This window comes from Nannospalax galili, unplaced genomic scaffold (genome assembly GCF_000622305.1).
Source record: "Nannospalax galili isolate Female #2095 unplaced genomic scaffold, S.galili_v1.0 scaffold536, whole genome shotgun sequence".
Lineage (NCBI taxonomy): Eukaryota > Metazoa > Chordata > Mammalia > Rodentia > Spalacidae > Nannospalax > Nannospalax galili.
This window is the reverse complement of record NW_008337057.1, coordinates 358,870-373,512: the sequence shown is the minus strand read 5'-3', so window position 1 is coordinate 373,512 and position 14,643 is coordinate 358,870. Positions and strand designations below refer to the sequence as shown.

Genomic DNA, 14,643 nt, shown 5'->3' with positions numbered 1-14,643 from the left:
TAAAGTAGAGGCCCTTTATGCCAGCCCTGCCTGAGGGTGAGTGTAGTGACACAGGCTGTTGTGTACTATTTTCTGGAAATGCAGGGTATGCTTATGCATCCTGGGTCAGCAAAGTGTGAGCAGGCCTTGGAGTGCCCAGAAGAGCTTTAGTATGCTTCCATGCTGTATATAGGCCACAAATATCATCAAATGCTTCCTCAGAAAACTAGCCTGCACTGTGCAGGGTGATAAGGTTAACCTTCAGTGTATTCATCTTAACTTGGAACACTGCTATCAGAGGAACCCTGAGTCCCAGGCTTCCCTAACAGGAGGCACAGGTCTTAAAAGGGAAGGAAAATGAGTCAGGAGACAGAGCCCCGTAACACCTGTAAAGGTCCTCTAGAGGGAGACAAGGGTGAGTACTCAGTGTTCAGAGACAGTGTCACTCCAGGGCAAACCTAGAGAGCTTCTCCATGGTTTGACTTACCACCCACACTGTTGGCTGACAGTGTCTCCTTGGGCTATCCCTGACCGGCTCTGAGTTTGTTGAATAAATGAGATGAGATGGGGGAGCCTTCTGGAGCATGCCTACTCCCAGGCTCCCCACAGGAATGCTCATACTGAATTTTATGAAGCTTAAGGGAACCTTGCTTACCTGTTTGCCAGGAAAGCACAGAAACAGAACCTTCCCTCACCTCTCTGCCATCAGTTGTCCCATTTTCTGGGTACCCACCTGCTATATTTGGGGCAGGTAATCAATTCCCCCTGCATCTATCATTAGCAATAAACACTGGCATAGCACATGCTATGGATTCCTCTGTCAGCAGCATTCCAAGTTAAGATGAATGCACTGAAGGTTACATAGTGCTTGTGTCTGGCCTGCATGCCATGTGCAGCATAGGCCAGGAAGCAAAAGAGGTTGCTGCTATGGGCTACATTCTCCCAGAGGTGGTGGAGGTTGCAAGGAGACAGCCGTCTCTTTTCCTTACCTTTTGTTCCCCTCTCTGGTCATACCAGCAGGCCATATCAAAAGCCTGGGTACTATAATGGAGAGGGGTAGGGGCTGGCTGAAAGTGGACCCTGCTTGGATCGATGCTGTCCTGGGTAGGTTTTAGGGTCTGAGAGCAAAAACTGTCTGCTTCTCTCCCGCTGGGCTCATCACTCCTGAAGGTGGTGGCCATGCTCATGGGCTCTGTAGCCCCAGTTAGACACATGGAGGCCATGGACAGTAATGTCATTGAGATGTGAACACACGGTTCCGGGAGCTATCTGACCACCAGGAATTCTTGATGAGTGTCCTGGATAAGGTGATGGTGCCACAGGAAGGCAGACAGAGGAGTTGGGGGTCCAGAAGCTATTGGTCAGCCTTGACTTTAACAGGGTTTTCAAAGTAGGACTCTGGCCAGGTGTCTAGTCCTTCAGGCTCATGGTCACTAACGCCGCCGTTCACAGAAAGCCCTGTACTGCCATTCCCTCTTCTCAGAGGACCAAGTGAGGGCTGCTTCCCTGAAGGCAGTTTCTATGCCCTGAATGCTGGCTTTCATGTAGGTGTCAGACCACAGGGGGCCTTGCCAGTTCTGTGCTCCTCTGTAGACAGAGGCCCTGGGTTAATCTACGCACAATGTGGCTTTTAAACCTTAACCATGATCAATCACCATATCCTGCCCTGGTTTTGTTTCTGAAATAGCAGGCATCGGATCTCTTGGTTGGTGAGTTATCACAGCTCCCCTCAGCACTGACTGTGAAGCCTGGTTGGGAAGTGATTACCAGTAAGCAGGCCCTGAGGACAGGCTTTAGATCACTCAATGTCATCCAGGTACAGGGAGAAGGCTTCGTTTTTGTTCTGTTTTGTCTTAGAAGATGATGAGGGAGGCTCAGGGTGAAGATGCCAAGACATGTGTATACAGCAGATATGCATAGTGTAGCCCCAAATCAAAACTCAACATCAGGAAAACCACACATTTCCACAGGAGGCTTCTGGCCTAGGCCCTGGCTCTGATCGCCTTTCTTCAGGAGGTATGGATGCTGTTCCAGGCTCTTCTGCATGGCTAAGGAAGCTGTATTCCAGAGCTGCACTACCAGGGCCATAGAGCCTGGAGGCGTCCAGTTCTGGAGCTTAAGCTTTTGAGCCTGAGAGGCCTGTTTGCCTGGTGCAAGGAGGGGAGGCCAGGCCTCAGGGGCCTTGGTACAGTGGGAGCTGGGCAAAGGCCAAGGGAGCCAACTGTCTACCACCTCAGTCTTGAGAACAACTGGAAACCTGGCAAAGGATATGGCTGAAGGGGTCTAAGACACTGAGGGAGGGGCTGTGGGTGTGTCTGAAGGATTGTAATGGTTATCTGTCTGCCAGAGATGAGGGCTATGCTCTAGTCAAGTGTCACCAATTCTAGATGAGACAGGTATGGGTATTTGTGTGTCACTAGGAGATATTGCTAGGTTTCTACCCTCAGCTACCCTCTTAGGGTAAGGCTGGATTTGGAGTTTTTCTTGCCCCATCACTGTCAGGAAGGGGTCAAGGCAAACAAACTCTTGGTCTCAGATCATATTTACATGGAAAGTGGACATAGCAGTAGGGAGGCAGGGCTGGTAGACAGCTAGGATGCTGAATGTCAAGCCTGTGGATAAATGGTTCTGGGTCCCGAGCCTAGCTTCCACGCTGTGTCAATAGGACAAGATGCCTGGCCTCCAGCAAACCAAAGCACATAAAAAAACCAGCAGGACTGGGTAAATCCTCAAGTTTCATATAGTTTTATATCACTGTAAACCAGGACATAGCACTTTCTCCTTGATAGGCTGTGCTGGGCCTAAATGAGGATGACAAAGGATGGCAGGGCAGGGAAAAGGCTCAACCACTGCTTTTACCAGCACAGTGTCTAAGGACCTGGTATTCCCCAAGGGCTTGTACTTAGAGCTTAATTTATCTTCCATTACTTTGCTCCTCAGATTCCTTATCCTTTTAGGACACTGGTGCAGGTCTAAGGCTCTGTTTCCTACACTCTCGGACTCCTGGTGCTTTTGACTGAGTTTTAAACTTGGGATAAAAAGGATTGCTCAGGAAAAGCTTCCAGACATGCTTGGACTTATCTGTAGCTATTGCACAGGTTAGTGTAGAGAGGCGGTTCTTCACTCACACAGGTGAAGTGCAAGGCCTACAGGGTCCTGGTCAGTTGCAGATCTGCCTTGGTAGTTTTCTTTCCCTAAAACAGTTCCTGATTTTCCAAGACCAAAGCACACATACTGGTCAGTAGTCAGGATGCTTTCAGTTTTTCTTCCTACTTAGAAAGGGGAAGGTGAAGGGTGAGGAGGGGGGAGGCTAGACAGTAGTCAGCTCGTGCATGCTACAGGTGGCAGTGAGACACATTCAAACCAATGGCATCCTCATGGGCCCCCAGCTTCTGGTCCACTTGCCTTACCACCTAACTATGCATGGTGGCTCACAAATGCACCAAGAGGTGAATGCGGGTTAGTGCTAAAGGAAGAGAAGATGCTTTAGGGAGCACTGGGCAATGAGGGTTAGGGAGAACATTGAAAACTAGTGACCAGTATGTGTCAGGACAGAGAGGATCAGCTCAAAGACCCAGAAACAATAGTGAATAGGAGTGATCTTAGTTTTGGCAATGAGAGCTTTACCAAGGAGCCAAATTCAACATGGTAAATCAGTGACTGTAGTCAAAGAACAGGTATATTTGGAGATACCCTAAAAGTCTAAAAGTCTTCTGGGCCAACAACTTCAATAAGATTAAGTATAGCCTCTTTCATGTGGCAGAAATTGGCATGATGAAGTCAACAGGTGATTCCTAGCCCTACTTTAGATTCTGGGCAGGACAGAGATAGAGAGCTCACTGTGAATCAGCATGAACCCACAAAACTCCTTCACCAGAGGGAGAGTGGGCCAAGCAACATTTGAGACTGCACTTGCTGCTTTTCTTGCTGTTATAAAATACCTGGCAAAAGCAACTTAAGGGAGGAAATATTCTTTTGGCTCAGAGACTATCAGTCCATCACAGTAGGGAAGGTGTGGCAGAACAGCTCCATCTGTGGTAGTTGGAGCATATTACATGACACTGGGCCAGGGAGCAGAGAACTCATGGAACCAGGGGTGGATAACACTTTCAAGGCTCACCCTTAGTAATTCCTAGTGAACTACTTCCACCAGCCAGGTCACACTTCCTAAATGCTCCACAGCCTTCAAAACAGTGCCACAAGCCTGGGATATATTTTCACTGATGTTACACTCTGGGGCCTTTGGTGGGCTTATCTGGAACTAAGAACTTCTGGGAAAACACATCTAGCCGGAACAACTACAACTTCATCTCTGCTTCCTTCCCTATGACATTCTTACCAAGCCTGATTTTTTTCTCCAAAGATGAACTGAACTTGCCATGTGGTAGTTTATAGACAAAGCTAGCGAATCATTACAAAACAGCCCCTACTCATTGCTCTTCTGTGACTTTGAGCCTTTCTTCTCTTTTTCGAACACCTCCTCTGAAGGTTTCCCTAACTATGTAGACCTCAGTGTTTTCCCTAACTACCATGGCTCAGTGATCTCCAGGGTGTTTGTGTTTTGTTCTATTAGCACAAAGCCATTCTGCCTTCACTATGTGGCAAGCAGGTGGAGTTTTAGGGTAAACAGGATCTGGAGCCTAGGGGCCTAGGGGTCAAGTTTTTAAAGAGGAGCACACTGCTCTGAGCCATAGCCTAAGGCTGAACTGTGACCTTGGAATTGGCATGCTGAAGCTCTCTCAGTACTCAGACTGTGACTGTACTTGGATAGGGTATTTAAGGAGGTGACTAAGTTAAAAATACATCAGTGTTCTAGTATGAAGTAGAGATTACGGATACAGGAATATATACACAAGATGACTATGTGAAGATGCAGTAAGAGGATCACCACCCATAAACCAAAAGGAGAAGCAGCCATCTCTGCCAGCACTTTGATCTTTGATATCTAGCCCACAGAATGCTAAAGAAATGCATTTCCATGGTTCAAGTTACCCAATTTGTGGTGTTTTGCTGTGGCAGCCTGAGCTGACTAATACAGTTGGCCCAAGCCAAAGACAAACCTTAGTGTAGCTGCTAATCAGGGGATCACTGACCCTTCCTAGGAACTCCCTGATGGTTTTCTTCAAGGGCCATCCCATTCTGAGTACCTTCCCTTGGCAGTGACAGCCAATTCTGCCTCAAATACCTTACTTTCCTGGTCCTTTGATAAGAAAGCATAAGGAACAGGAACATGCATACATAATGAGCACTCAGGAATGACGGTGACATCGACTCACTGTTCAGCTACATTTGGGTCCAGAGAATCAGTTTCGGTGGGTGTTTCAGGCAAGGAGGAGCCGGACTCCTGGATCTGGCACAATTCCTCATCTGTGATAATGTCAAACACAGCGTCATCTGGTGGTCTGAAGTCTGGGTGTGCTCCTGGGTAGTAGAGGCAGAGTAGGAGAGAAGAGACACAAACCCAATTATGAACAGACTTGGAGGAACATGGGGAAGTGGGGATGCAGCGGTGTAGAACAGCAGAAGGAACGCATTTTAAATGGCCGCTTAGCTCACTGCCATTCTGTACTGGTATGAGAGAAAGGCTTTTGGTACAGTTCAGAAAAGCAAAGGGACTACAAAAGATTCTCAATGTAAAGCCTAGAGACTCTTCAAAGGCAGAGAAGAGTTTCTACTACTTCTGTATCCTCTATCTAGGACCCTTATTTAAAAGGGAAAAATCTACCAAAATCCTATCAGGAAAGAAACTAACAATAAAGAAAGCATACTGTGCCCTCAGTCCTTGCTCTGTAAAACATAGGCAGTAACATTCTCAAGCAGGATTTTGCCTGACGTGTATTCCCTCCTCCCAGTCTACTGGTGGGTGGGACAGAACCTCTCTCTGGCATTGGGTGCTGTGTTTGACCTTGAAGGTCACTCAATAGGAAGGTCACTGTGCCAGTCAGGTACCCATAAACATGCATCATGGAAATATGAGGGCAAGTCTGAGGCAGAAAGAAAAAAAAAAGGAGTAGACAGGAAATGAGAGAAATCAAAACAAGCAACCCTTGCACCCTAGCATAGTATCACTGTCATTCTGCTGAACATGTACTAGTGAGAACGGCAGGAAATCTCCTGGGCTACTGTGCAAGAACAACAGTTTGGCTGTCCTGCTCTGTTCTCTGGGTAATGTTCTTCCACTCAAGCTTCCATAATAAAGGGCTGGAGGAACAGAACAAAAAAAGGACCCAGCTATACTCCCGAATCTCTCTTCTGAGGCTCATAGAGGGATGGAAAATGGGCCAGAGGGATCCAGAATGATGCTGACCAAGTAAAAAACCAACCAAGTAAAAAGCCAAAGACCTGAGTAAACTGAAGCTATACTGTGTTCATGGACTAAAAGAGTCCTTTACTAAGATATCAGCTCTCCCCAAGCAGATGTCATGAAATTCCAATGAAAATCTCAGCATGATTTGTTTTTAGAAATTGAGAAACTCTTTTGAAAATTTACATGTAAATTTATATGTTCATTAAAGAACAAAATTGCTCTACCTGATGGTAAGATGCATTATGAATCTATGTGATACAGTAAGGTACTGGTGGAAAGAGCAGGCACAAGATGAGTGGAAAGGAACAGAGTCCAGGTAGAGACTCACCGTGTGAGGTCAATTGGTTTTTGATAAATGTACAAAAGCAATACATACATAGATATTTAGTGCTCGTGCATGCTAAGTAATCATTTTACCATTGAGCTATATGTCTAGGCCCTGCACAACGGCAATTCCAAGTGAAAAGAATTTCAACTAATGGTGTTGAACCATGAGACAACTATAAAACAAAAAGCAAAAAGAAACCCCAAAATACTGTATTCATATTTTACCACCGTCACCAAAAAACTAACTCACAATGAGTTACTGACCCACACAGATAACCTAAAACCATAAAAATGTCTAGAAGCAGGGTGTGGTGGCCTCAATCCTAGTACTTTAGGGGCAGAAGCAAGGGGAATCTCTCTGTGAGTCTGAGACCAGCATGGTCTACACAGTCAATTCTAGGCCAGGGCAACACAATGAGGCCCCATCTCAAAAACAAAAAACAAACAAAAACCCAAACCAAACAACAACAACGAAACCAAAACAGACAAATAAAAAAACCTACTAGAAGAGAATGAGAGTTTTGAATACTGGGTAAAGCAAAGCTAGATATGATACACACAAAAATTGATCCGGAAGAGAAAATACTATAAATTTTACTTTATCAAGCTGGGCATGGTGTGGCACAGGCCTTTAATCCCAGCATTCAGGAGGCAAAGGCAGTCAGATCTCTGTGAGATCGAGGCCAACCTAGTTTACATAGTGAGTTCTAAGCCAGCTGTGGCTACAGGGAGACCCTGTCTCTAAAAGATCAAAAACAACAACAAAAAATTTTCCTTTATCAAAACTATAACTTCTGCTCTTTGAAGAATATTTTTACTCTTCAAAAGGAAACTGAAATATAAGCTATAAATTGGGAGAAAACATTTATTAAATATCTAATAAAGAACTCATATTCAGAATATATAGACTTGTAAAATTCAGTATTTAAAAAATGGGGAAAAGATCTGAAGACCTTAATGCTATGAAAAGCACAACCTCTATCCTGAGCAAGAGGGCCTATTGATTGATGATTCATTTATACAAGAGAGGAAGACGATTCTGAAGGCTGCCTGGCCTGTATCCGGCTGTGGTCAAGTAGGAGTTCATGTGAAGTAACTTTACACAGGAGTGATGCCTGGACAGAGGAGACTCACTTCTGCCATCTCAGCTCTGCCTCCTTTGGCTCTACATCTAAAGTCTAGTGCCCGGTGGGCAGCCTGGGCCAGCCTGTTAGGGTATTGGATACAGAAGCAGCAGGAATCAAAACCTGCATCTACTTACTGGCTAAGAGGGAAGACAAAAGGAATACATCCTCCTTGACCATTGGAGAGCAAGAAGGACATGGACTATTCTAGATAAAACTGCTGGTCTTGGGTTACCATAGGACAGAGGATAGATACCTGAGAGGAGACCTTCGGAGACAGCACTCCCCAAAGTATGGGGTATATTCCACTGGTGGTATGTGAGTATACACATTTCATACTAAACCACACTGAATCGTGTCAGGAGACTAGTCCCTCATGAATCCTCATAATACAAAAGTTTCAGGTTGGTGGTAGTGTATTTTTAGCAACTCTTTGACATCTAAGTTTGGGAAGCACTGAATGAAGCTTGCTCAAGCTACCTGGCTACAGTGTGGAAGGAGTGACATCTAAGAACCCAGGGGGCAGGGTCTGACCTTGGTTTCCTGTGGCCTGAGGTCCTGCTTCTGGTGACAGCATGGGGCTGGGCTCTCCCTGGCTAGTGCCTGAGCCACTGCTATCAGGGGAGCTAGGGCCTTCACCAAACTTCTGGAAGCAAGCTCGGCAGCATCGCTCCTTCTTGCCACTGGGCTTAGTCACAGCATAGTTGTTGCAGCAGTAGTAACAGAAGATATGGCCACATATCCTGGGAATGAAACACGCACAGGCTGTGAGGATGATGCATTATGAATTGCTTGAGATCTGTTCAGCACCAGAACAGGGCTGTGTTAGGCTCCTGATGCCCTACGACTCTCCAGACCTAGCTATTCCCTTATACTGTAGAGTATGCTGTAAGCCCATTTCCTAAGATTCTAACAAAACCACTGTGGTAGGCTTAGTGGAGAATGGTTTACTTCCTAAAATCTGGGAGGCAGTGAGAGAAGGTGTGACTGACACCAGGTTGCAGGTGTGCATTCCACGTCTGGGGGAGGCGTGTATCTGTAAAAGAACATAGGTGAAAGAGATATGTCCCTCACTCCTCAACCTGCCCTCTGGGTCCTGGGAAGGTCTGTATCCTCTGGCACTACCTCTATTTCCCCAGAAGAGCTGGACCAGTTCTCAGTAGGGATCCAGTAACACCTGTCTTAAGTTCCCCACAGACTGAAGAGTACCTGAAAGGGAAGCTGGTCTCCGGATGCACTATATAACTGTGGGTGTCCTTAATCCTACCCCAACCCACCCTGCTCCCTTTCTTTTTAAACTATTTTATTTATTATTTTTAATTTACATGTATGAGTGCAGTGACTGCATGGATGTAGGTGCACCCATGTTGTGCAATGCCCAAGGAGGTCAGAAGGTGGTGTTGGATCCTCTGGAACTGGAGTTATGGATGGCTGTCAGCCACAATGTGGGTGCTGGAGATCGATCCCAGGTCCTTTGCAAGAGCAGCCAGTGCTCTTAACCACTAAGCCATCTCTCCAGTCCCCCCTCCACTTCCTTTCTTTCAAGGGAGCCCTAAGTGGCCTGATAGGACCCAACTAATACATACTCCTCTCCTGCTTCCCTCAGTCAAGCAGAGTGCTCTGCTCAGACAGACATCCATGGTACCCACACTTATCTCAGACCCCTCATTCAGAGCCATCTGTTCTGATCCCAGTCTGCTGAGCTGCCTGTTGCCGACCTGCAGTGGTGCCGCCGCACTATCCAGCTGAACTCCCGCTTGCAGTCGTGGCAGTGGTTGGCATCGGTGTCCCCCAGGCACTTCTCTTCACTGAGCTTCTGCTGGAATTCCAGTGCATCAGACTTCTGCCAGAGAGCATCCTTGTCCCTGCAATTAAACCACATTTTAAGAATCCACAAGAAGAGACTGACCCCTGCTTCATTTCAGAAGGCTGGTACTAAATGCCCCAAGCTACAGAATGTTAAGTCATGCCTGCCTTGGAAATGCCTTCTCCCCAGCTTGAGGCCACCCCTGGCACCTACAAAACACAGACTCTTTGGTGAAGCCTCTGTGGGTTCACCAACACATAGGTTCTTTGACCCCATGTGTGTGAGAGCACACGGGAAGCACATGATGTGCTGTGTCAACTACAAGAAGCTGCCAGCACTGACAGCTTACCACCCAGGTATCCAAAACACAGTACAGATTACTATGGGAGTGTAAGCTAAAGCAGGTCACCACACTGATAGCCTCCATGTTGACAGATGGCATGTTGTGTGTGTGCAGGAATCCTGGACCATGAATGTACTCCCTGGTAACTCTTAATGTGCTCAGGGCGTTTCAGGTTATGGTTTGTTCAATTAGGAATTAATCAAAGAAGATTAAAGATTTCCCAGCCTAAAAACATGACCAGACATTCGCCTCCTTCACTCCTTGGAGAGATTATATAATAATTCCAGGAAGTCAGTCTGAAGGAAGTGAGGCTTTTCAGAAAGCTCTGGCAGTAAGCAAGTACGCCTGAAGTAGCAGTGAAACCTGTACAGAGATGTTTTCATGGCTGCTAGTGGTCATTTTCAGGGCTTTTGGTTCCTGGCATGGGAAGTTTCACTCTTTTCCGTATGGAGCACCAGCTGGCATCCAAGGGAGTGACAGGGCCCCAGCTGAACTCAGACACTGATGATGTAACAACAGGGCCAGTCAAGATCCTGAGAGACACTGATTCATCACCAGCCAAGAACCCAAATCAACCAGAGTTGTGTCCTCTTAAATAAACATGCCCAAATAGAGAGATGGCTGGGTTTTTTAAAGGACATCTGAAATTGTTAGGGTGCAGGAAGACTCATTCTCTGGACCAGCCTGTTCTTCCAGCTGATCTACAGCATCTGATCTCCATGTCCCTAGGTAGTCAGATACCCACTTCCTGGAACACGGAAATGCTGTGGGTCTTCTCTACCACATTCCTCAAGTAGATACAAAGAGTTCTTATGAATTAGTGGATCTAGGCACAGCATACCCATGGCTGCTACCATCACAAATGGAGACAAGTTGGATTTTATCTGCCTTTAGGGATGAGCAAAAACCGTAAGTCAATTTTGTTTTGGGTTTTTGTTGCTGTTACTGTTTTTTTTGAGAGAGGGTCTCTCTTAGCCCCAGCTGGTCTGGACTCACTACGTAGACCAGACTGGCTTTGATCACAAAGAGATCCTCCACCCAGTTGTATCAAATGTTCCTGATGATGATATAGAGGCCAGGTGTTATGGCATATACCTTTAAATCCAGCACTCATGAGACTGAGGCAGGCAGGTTTTTGTGAATTTGAGGCCAGGCTCAACTACACAGTGAGACCCAAGCCAGCCAGGTGGGAAAATAAGAGTGATCATGGGTTGCACCCAGCAGAGGCTGGGTGATGGGTACACAGGGATGTATTATTGCTATGGCTTGAGTCTGAAATCCCCCCATCATATGTATGAACACTTGGTCCCAGGCTGGTGGTGCTGTTAGAGGAGGCTGTGGAGCCGTTGGAATGGAAGGCACAGCTGCTGGAGGTGGGTCACTGGGGTCTCTACTTCCTCATTTGCTGACACAGAGCATGGTTGCCATGGACTGTCACTCTTACTATGGCCCTTGCCTGTCAGAACTGTGAAACCTTCTGAACCCAGAGTCCAAACAAATGTTTTCTCTCTTAAGTTGCTTCTGTCAAGTACTTAGTCACAATAAGAAGAAAAGTAACATATAGTTATAGTATTCTATTTCTGCATATTTGGAAATTCTCTTTTAAAAAAGTGAAGTTGTGAATGACCTCCAAGTATTTAAAAATCAGGCATAAGACCTATGCAAACTTAAGCAGACAAAACCCCAGTGCACTGTGGAAATGGGCAACAAGTCCCAATCTTAGTTGAAGAATTGTTGGCAGCTGATTATTGCTGGGTGAGGAAAAGCTGATCTTCTTAAAGGGAGGGACTCCAGATAGGCTGACTAGACCTCAGTGGATGGATGAACTTGCACTGAGGAACATCTGGGAACACTAGCTTGACACAATAGGCCTTAACACAAATGACAGAATGCATGAATTCCAGTGGGGTGGGAAGCGAAGGGAGGGGGCCAGTGGGGAAGGAGGCATAAAGACGATTAAGACTAATTAAGATGGTCTGTGTGAAATACACAAAAATTCAATTAAAAACTTACCAAAAAATCAGAATATTTCCCATAAAACCCCAGCTTCCCACCATCTTTTGACAAATAAGGCACCACAGCCATTCTCAAGTGGCAGGAATGGAGCATGCTGGGTCCTTCAGAGTCCTTCCCAGTGTCTTACATAGGACACTGCTTCTGGGACCCTGTAGGGACCTCCAATCCTGGGGAAAGTGGGATAGTAGAGAAGGAAAAGAGGGCTCACAGGAAGGGGGCAAGAGAATGGGGCAATCTCCAAAGCTATTGTGATGGCTAATCATAGTGTCAACTTGACACACTTGGGAAAAGAGGGCATCAATTGAGGAACTTCCCCCATCAGACTGATTTATGGGCATGTCTCTGGGGCGTTTTCTTGATTACTGATTGAGTAGGAAAGCCCAGTCAACTGCTGGCTGTGCTGTTCTTGGGCAGGTGGGTCTGGGCTATGGAAGAAAGGTAGCCGAGCAAGCCAGGGGAAGCAAGTTCAGTAAGCAGCATTTGTTCCTCCACGGTCTCCGGTTTAGTTCCTGCCTCCAGGTTCCTGCTTTGACTTCCCTCAGTGATGGATTGTGACATGAAAGCTGTAAGCTGAAATAAACCCTTTCCTCCCCAAATTGCTTTTGGTCATGGTGTTTAGTGCTGCAACAAACAGCAAACTAAAACAGCTACTAAATGTCATCCCCATGGCTAGGCACCCAGAGACTGAAAATAACCCCATGTCTACATGAAAACCCAAACCCAAATGGACACTAGTGGGGTATTAGCTATGTTTCTGTTGCTATGATAAAACACCATGACCAAGGCAACTTAGAGAAGAGTTTATTTGAACTTATGGTTCTAGGGGGCTAAGAGTCCACTTCTCATTCAAACCACCACAAGTGGGAACAGTGAGATCCAGCCTTCTAAGACTGCCAAGGCCTGGCAGACCCTGTAGGTGTATAACCCCCAACAGAACACTGCACAAAACTAGAGGAGAAGGGCCCATTCCCAATGAACTGTTCTTTACAGATACAGTTTTTCTTTCTTTTAAGGAAGAAGCGATCTTGATCAGGGTCCCCTGCTGTCCCCTGCTGACCTGAGCAGCTCTATCAGCCGCTCTTCAAGGTATTTCTTGGTTCTGTTTAGGTCGTCCAGGTCTGCAAGCATCTTCTGGTCATTCCTTTCCCGGTTTGTAACCTCCTGGCAGAGTTTGTTGTAATACTCTTGGATTTTGGATGTGGCCTTTTCAAGTTCCCTCTGGGTCCTGGGAGAAGAGGAGTAAGTTTTCCTGATTAGCTCTGATGTTCACATTCCCAGAAACCCTGGGTACCCCCAGGGTCCGATTAGGGGTTCTGTTGCCCTGTTGGCCTCTCCCTCTCATAGGGGGGCATGATCTACTTGCAGGTTATGCATTCCCCCAGAATTTGAGACTCTCTTCACTGCCCCTGAAACCCAAAGGGGTATTCTGGGAGGGCAGGGAGACCCCCAAATTGCCAGCATACTCAAAGTGAGTGGGATATGATGCCCTCTTTGATTCCTGGACAGGGCCTGAGGTTGGGAGTAGCTAGAGGGGAAAGGCTTATTGGGTGGTGATGGGGCGGTGAGCAAGGGAGATGAGTCAGAGCACAAGGGAGAGTTGTAGCCTCTTGGCTATAAAGAGGTTCCTGGCTCCCAGATGTCTTTGGGACTCTATGCCTTGGGGAGAGTGCTGGATCATAGCAGACCTCTATCTGAGAGCCCCCGCAACCCTCCCAAATTCTGCTCTAGGACCTGTGGAGTCTAGTGTATAGCAGAGGGGTCTGGCCGTGTTTTCTGTCTGATCCTAAGCATTCCACGTGCAGCTCAGCTACCCCTAAGGTGGCAGTTTCTAAAGATATTATAAGCTCCAAGGCCCAGCAAGATGTTATGTAGAGCTCCATTAAACAGAGGGCTCTGTAGAGAACCTAACTTCCTTAGATTCCTTCCAGCCAGGTCCACAGTACAAAGCTGTTAAGAAGTTGTTGAGTAGATACTGCCCACAAAATGATTTCAGGGTATACAGCACAAAACAAGTTAAATGAAGTCCAATCCTGGGCAGATGGACTGTGCAACTCTGTGTAAGACAACGCTCTGAGATCTTTCATGTAACCACTCTTACAGGATTTAAAGCGTATCAATTCAAGTGTTTCCTTTGTTTAAATCACATCAACAAGACCTGGCTAGGAACTAGGGCCCTATAGGATTTCAATGCAGACAAGCAGGTAAGACATGGGCCAGCCACTAGGCCTCTCACTGAGCTCAGGGCCAAACTGGAATCAGGTGGCAGGAGGTAGAGGTGGGTACAGATCCAGACAATCTGACACACTTGCTTTTGCTAGTGCCAAGGTATTTGGTCCTGGTAACCACCCTCCCTGATCAACTACTCTCATGAGGTCCTGGCTTTACTAGCTTGGCCTCATCTCCAGAGGCAGGCTCAGACTCACAACTCCACATGGCCCCAAGCTGAGTGATGAAACGAGGAGAAACCAAACTTTCCTAACAGGACTGTTAGCATCCCTAATCTGAAAATACAAAATCCAAACTGCTTTGAAACCTGACAAAACCAGCCAACCACCACCACCACCACCACCACCACCACCACCACTTTCTGGTCCTAAGTCTTTTAGCTAAGGAGGCTTGGTGGGCACATGCAGCACTTGGATCAGACTGCCGTACTGCAAGCATGGCTCAATCTTGCTGTTATTCCCATGCCTTAACTTGTGCCCCCTGTTTTTTGGAAGTATGCAGTCAGTGTGTGTCT

General features: G+C 46.6%; 1 protein-coding gene across 3 annotated transcripts in view; it reads right to left on the bottom strand.

Annotated features, from left to right (window-relative positions):
• Fyco1 (FYVE and coiled-coil domain containing 1) overlaps positions 1-14,643 on the bottom strand; it is a 73,231-nt gene that overhangs the window by 25,359 nt on the left and 33,229 nt on the right. For all 3 annotated transcript variants that reach the window (XR_003849367.1, XM_008831919.3, XM_017797844.2), the window contains exons 11-14: positions 12,961-13,128; positions 9,456-9,602; positions 8,272-8,480; positions 5,256-5,400 (exon numbers count right to left, since the gene is read on the bottom strand). Coding sequence is in view for 2 of the 3 variants with exons in the window: in XM_008831919.3 (XP_008830141.1) it covers positions 5,256-5,400; positions 8,272-8,480; positions 9,456-9,602; positions 12,961-13,128 (669 nt within the window). In the remaining variant the exon portion in view is untranslated. The remainder of the gene's footprint in view (positions 1-5,255; positions 5,401-8,271; positions 8,481-9,455; positions 9,603-12,960; positions 13,129-14,643) is intronic.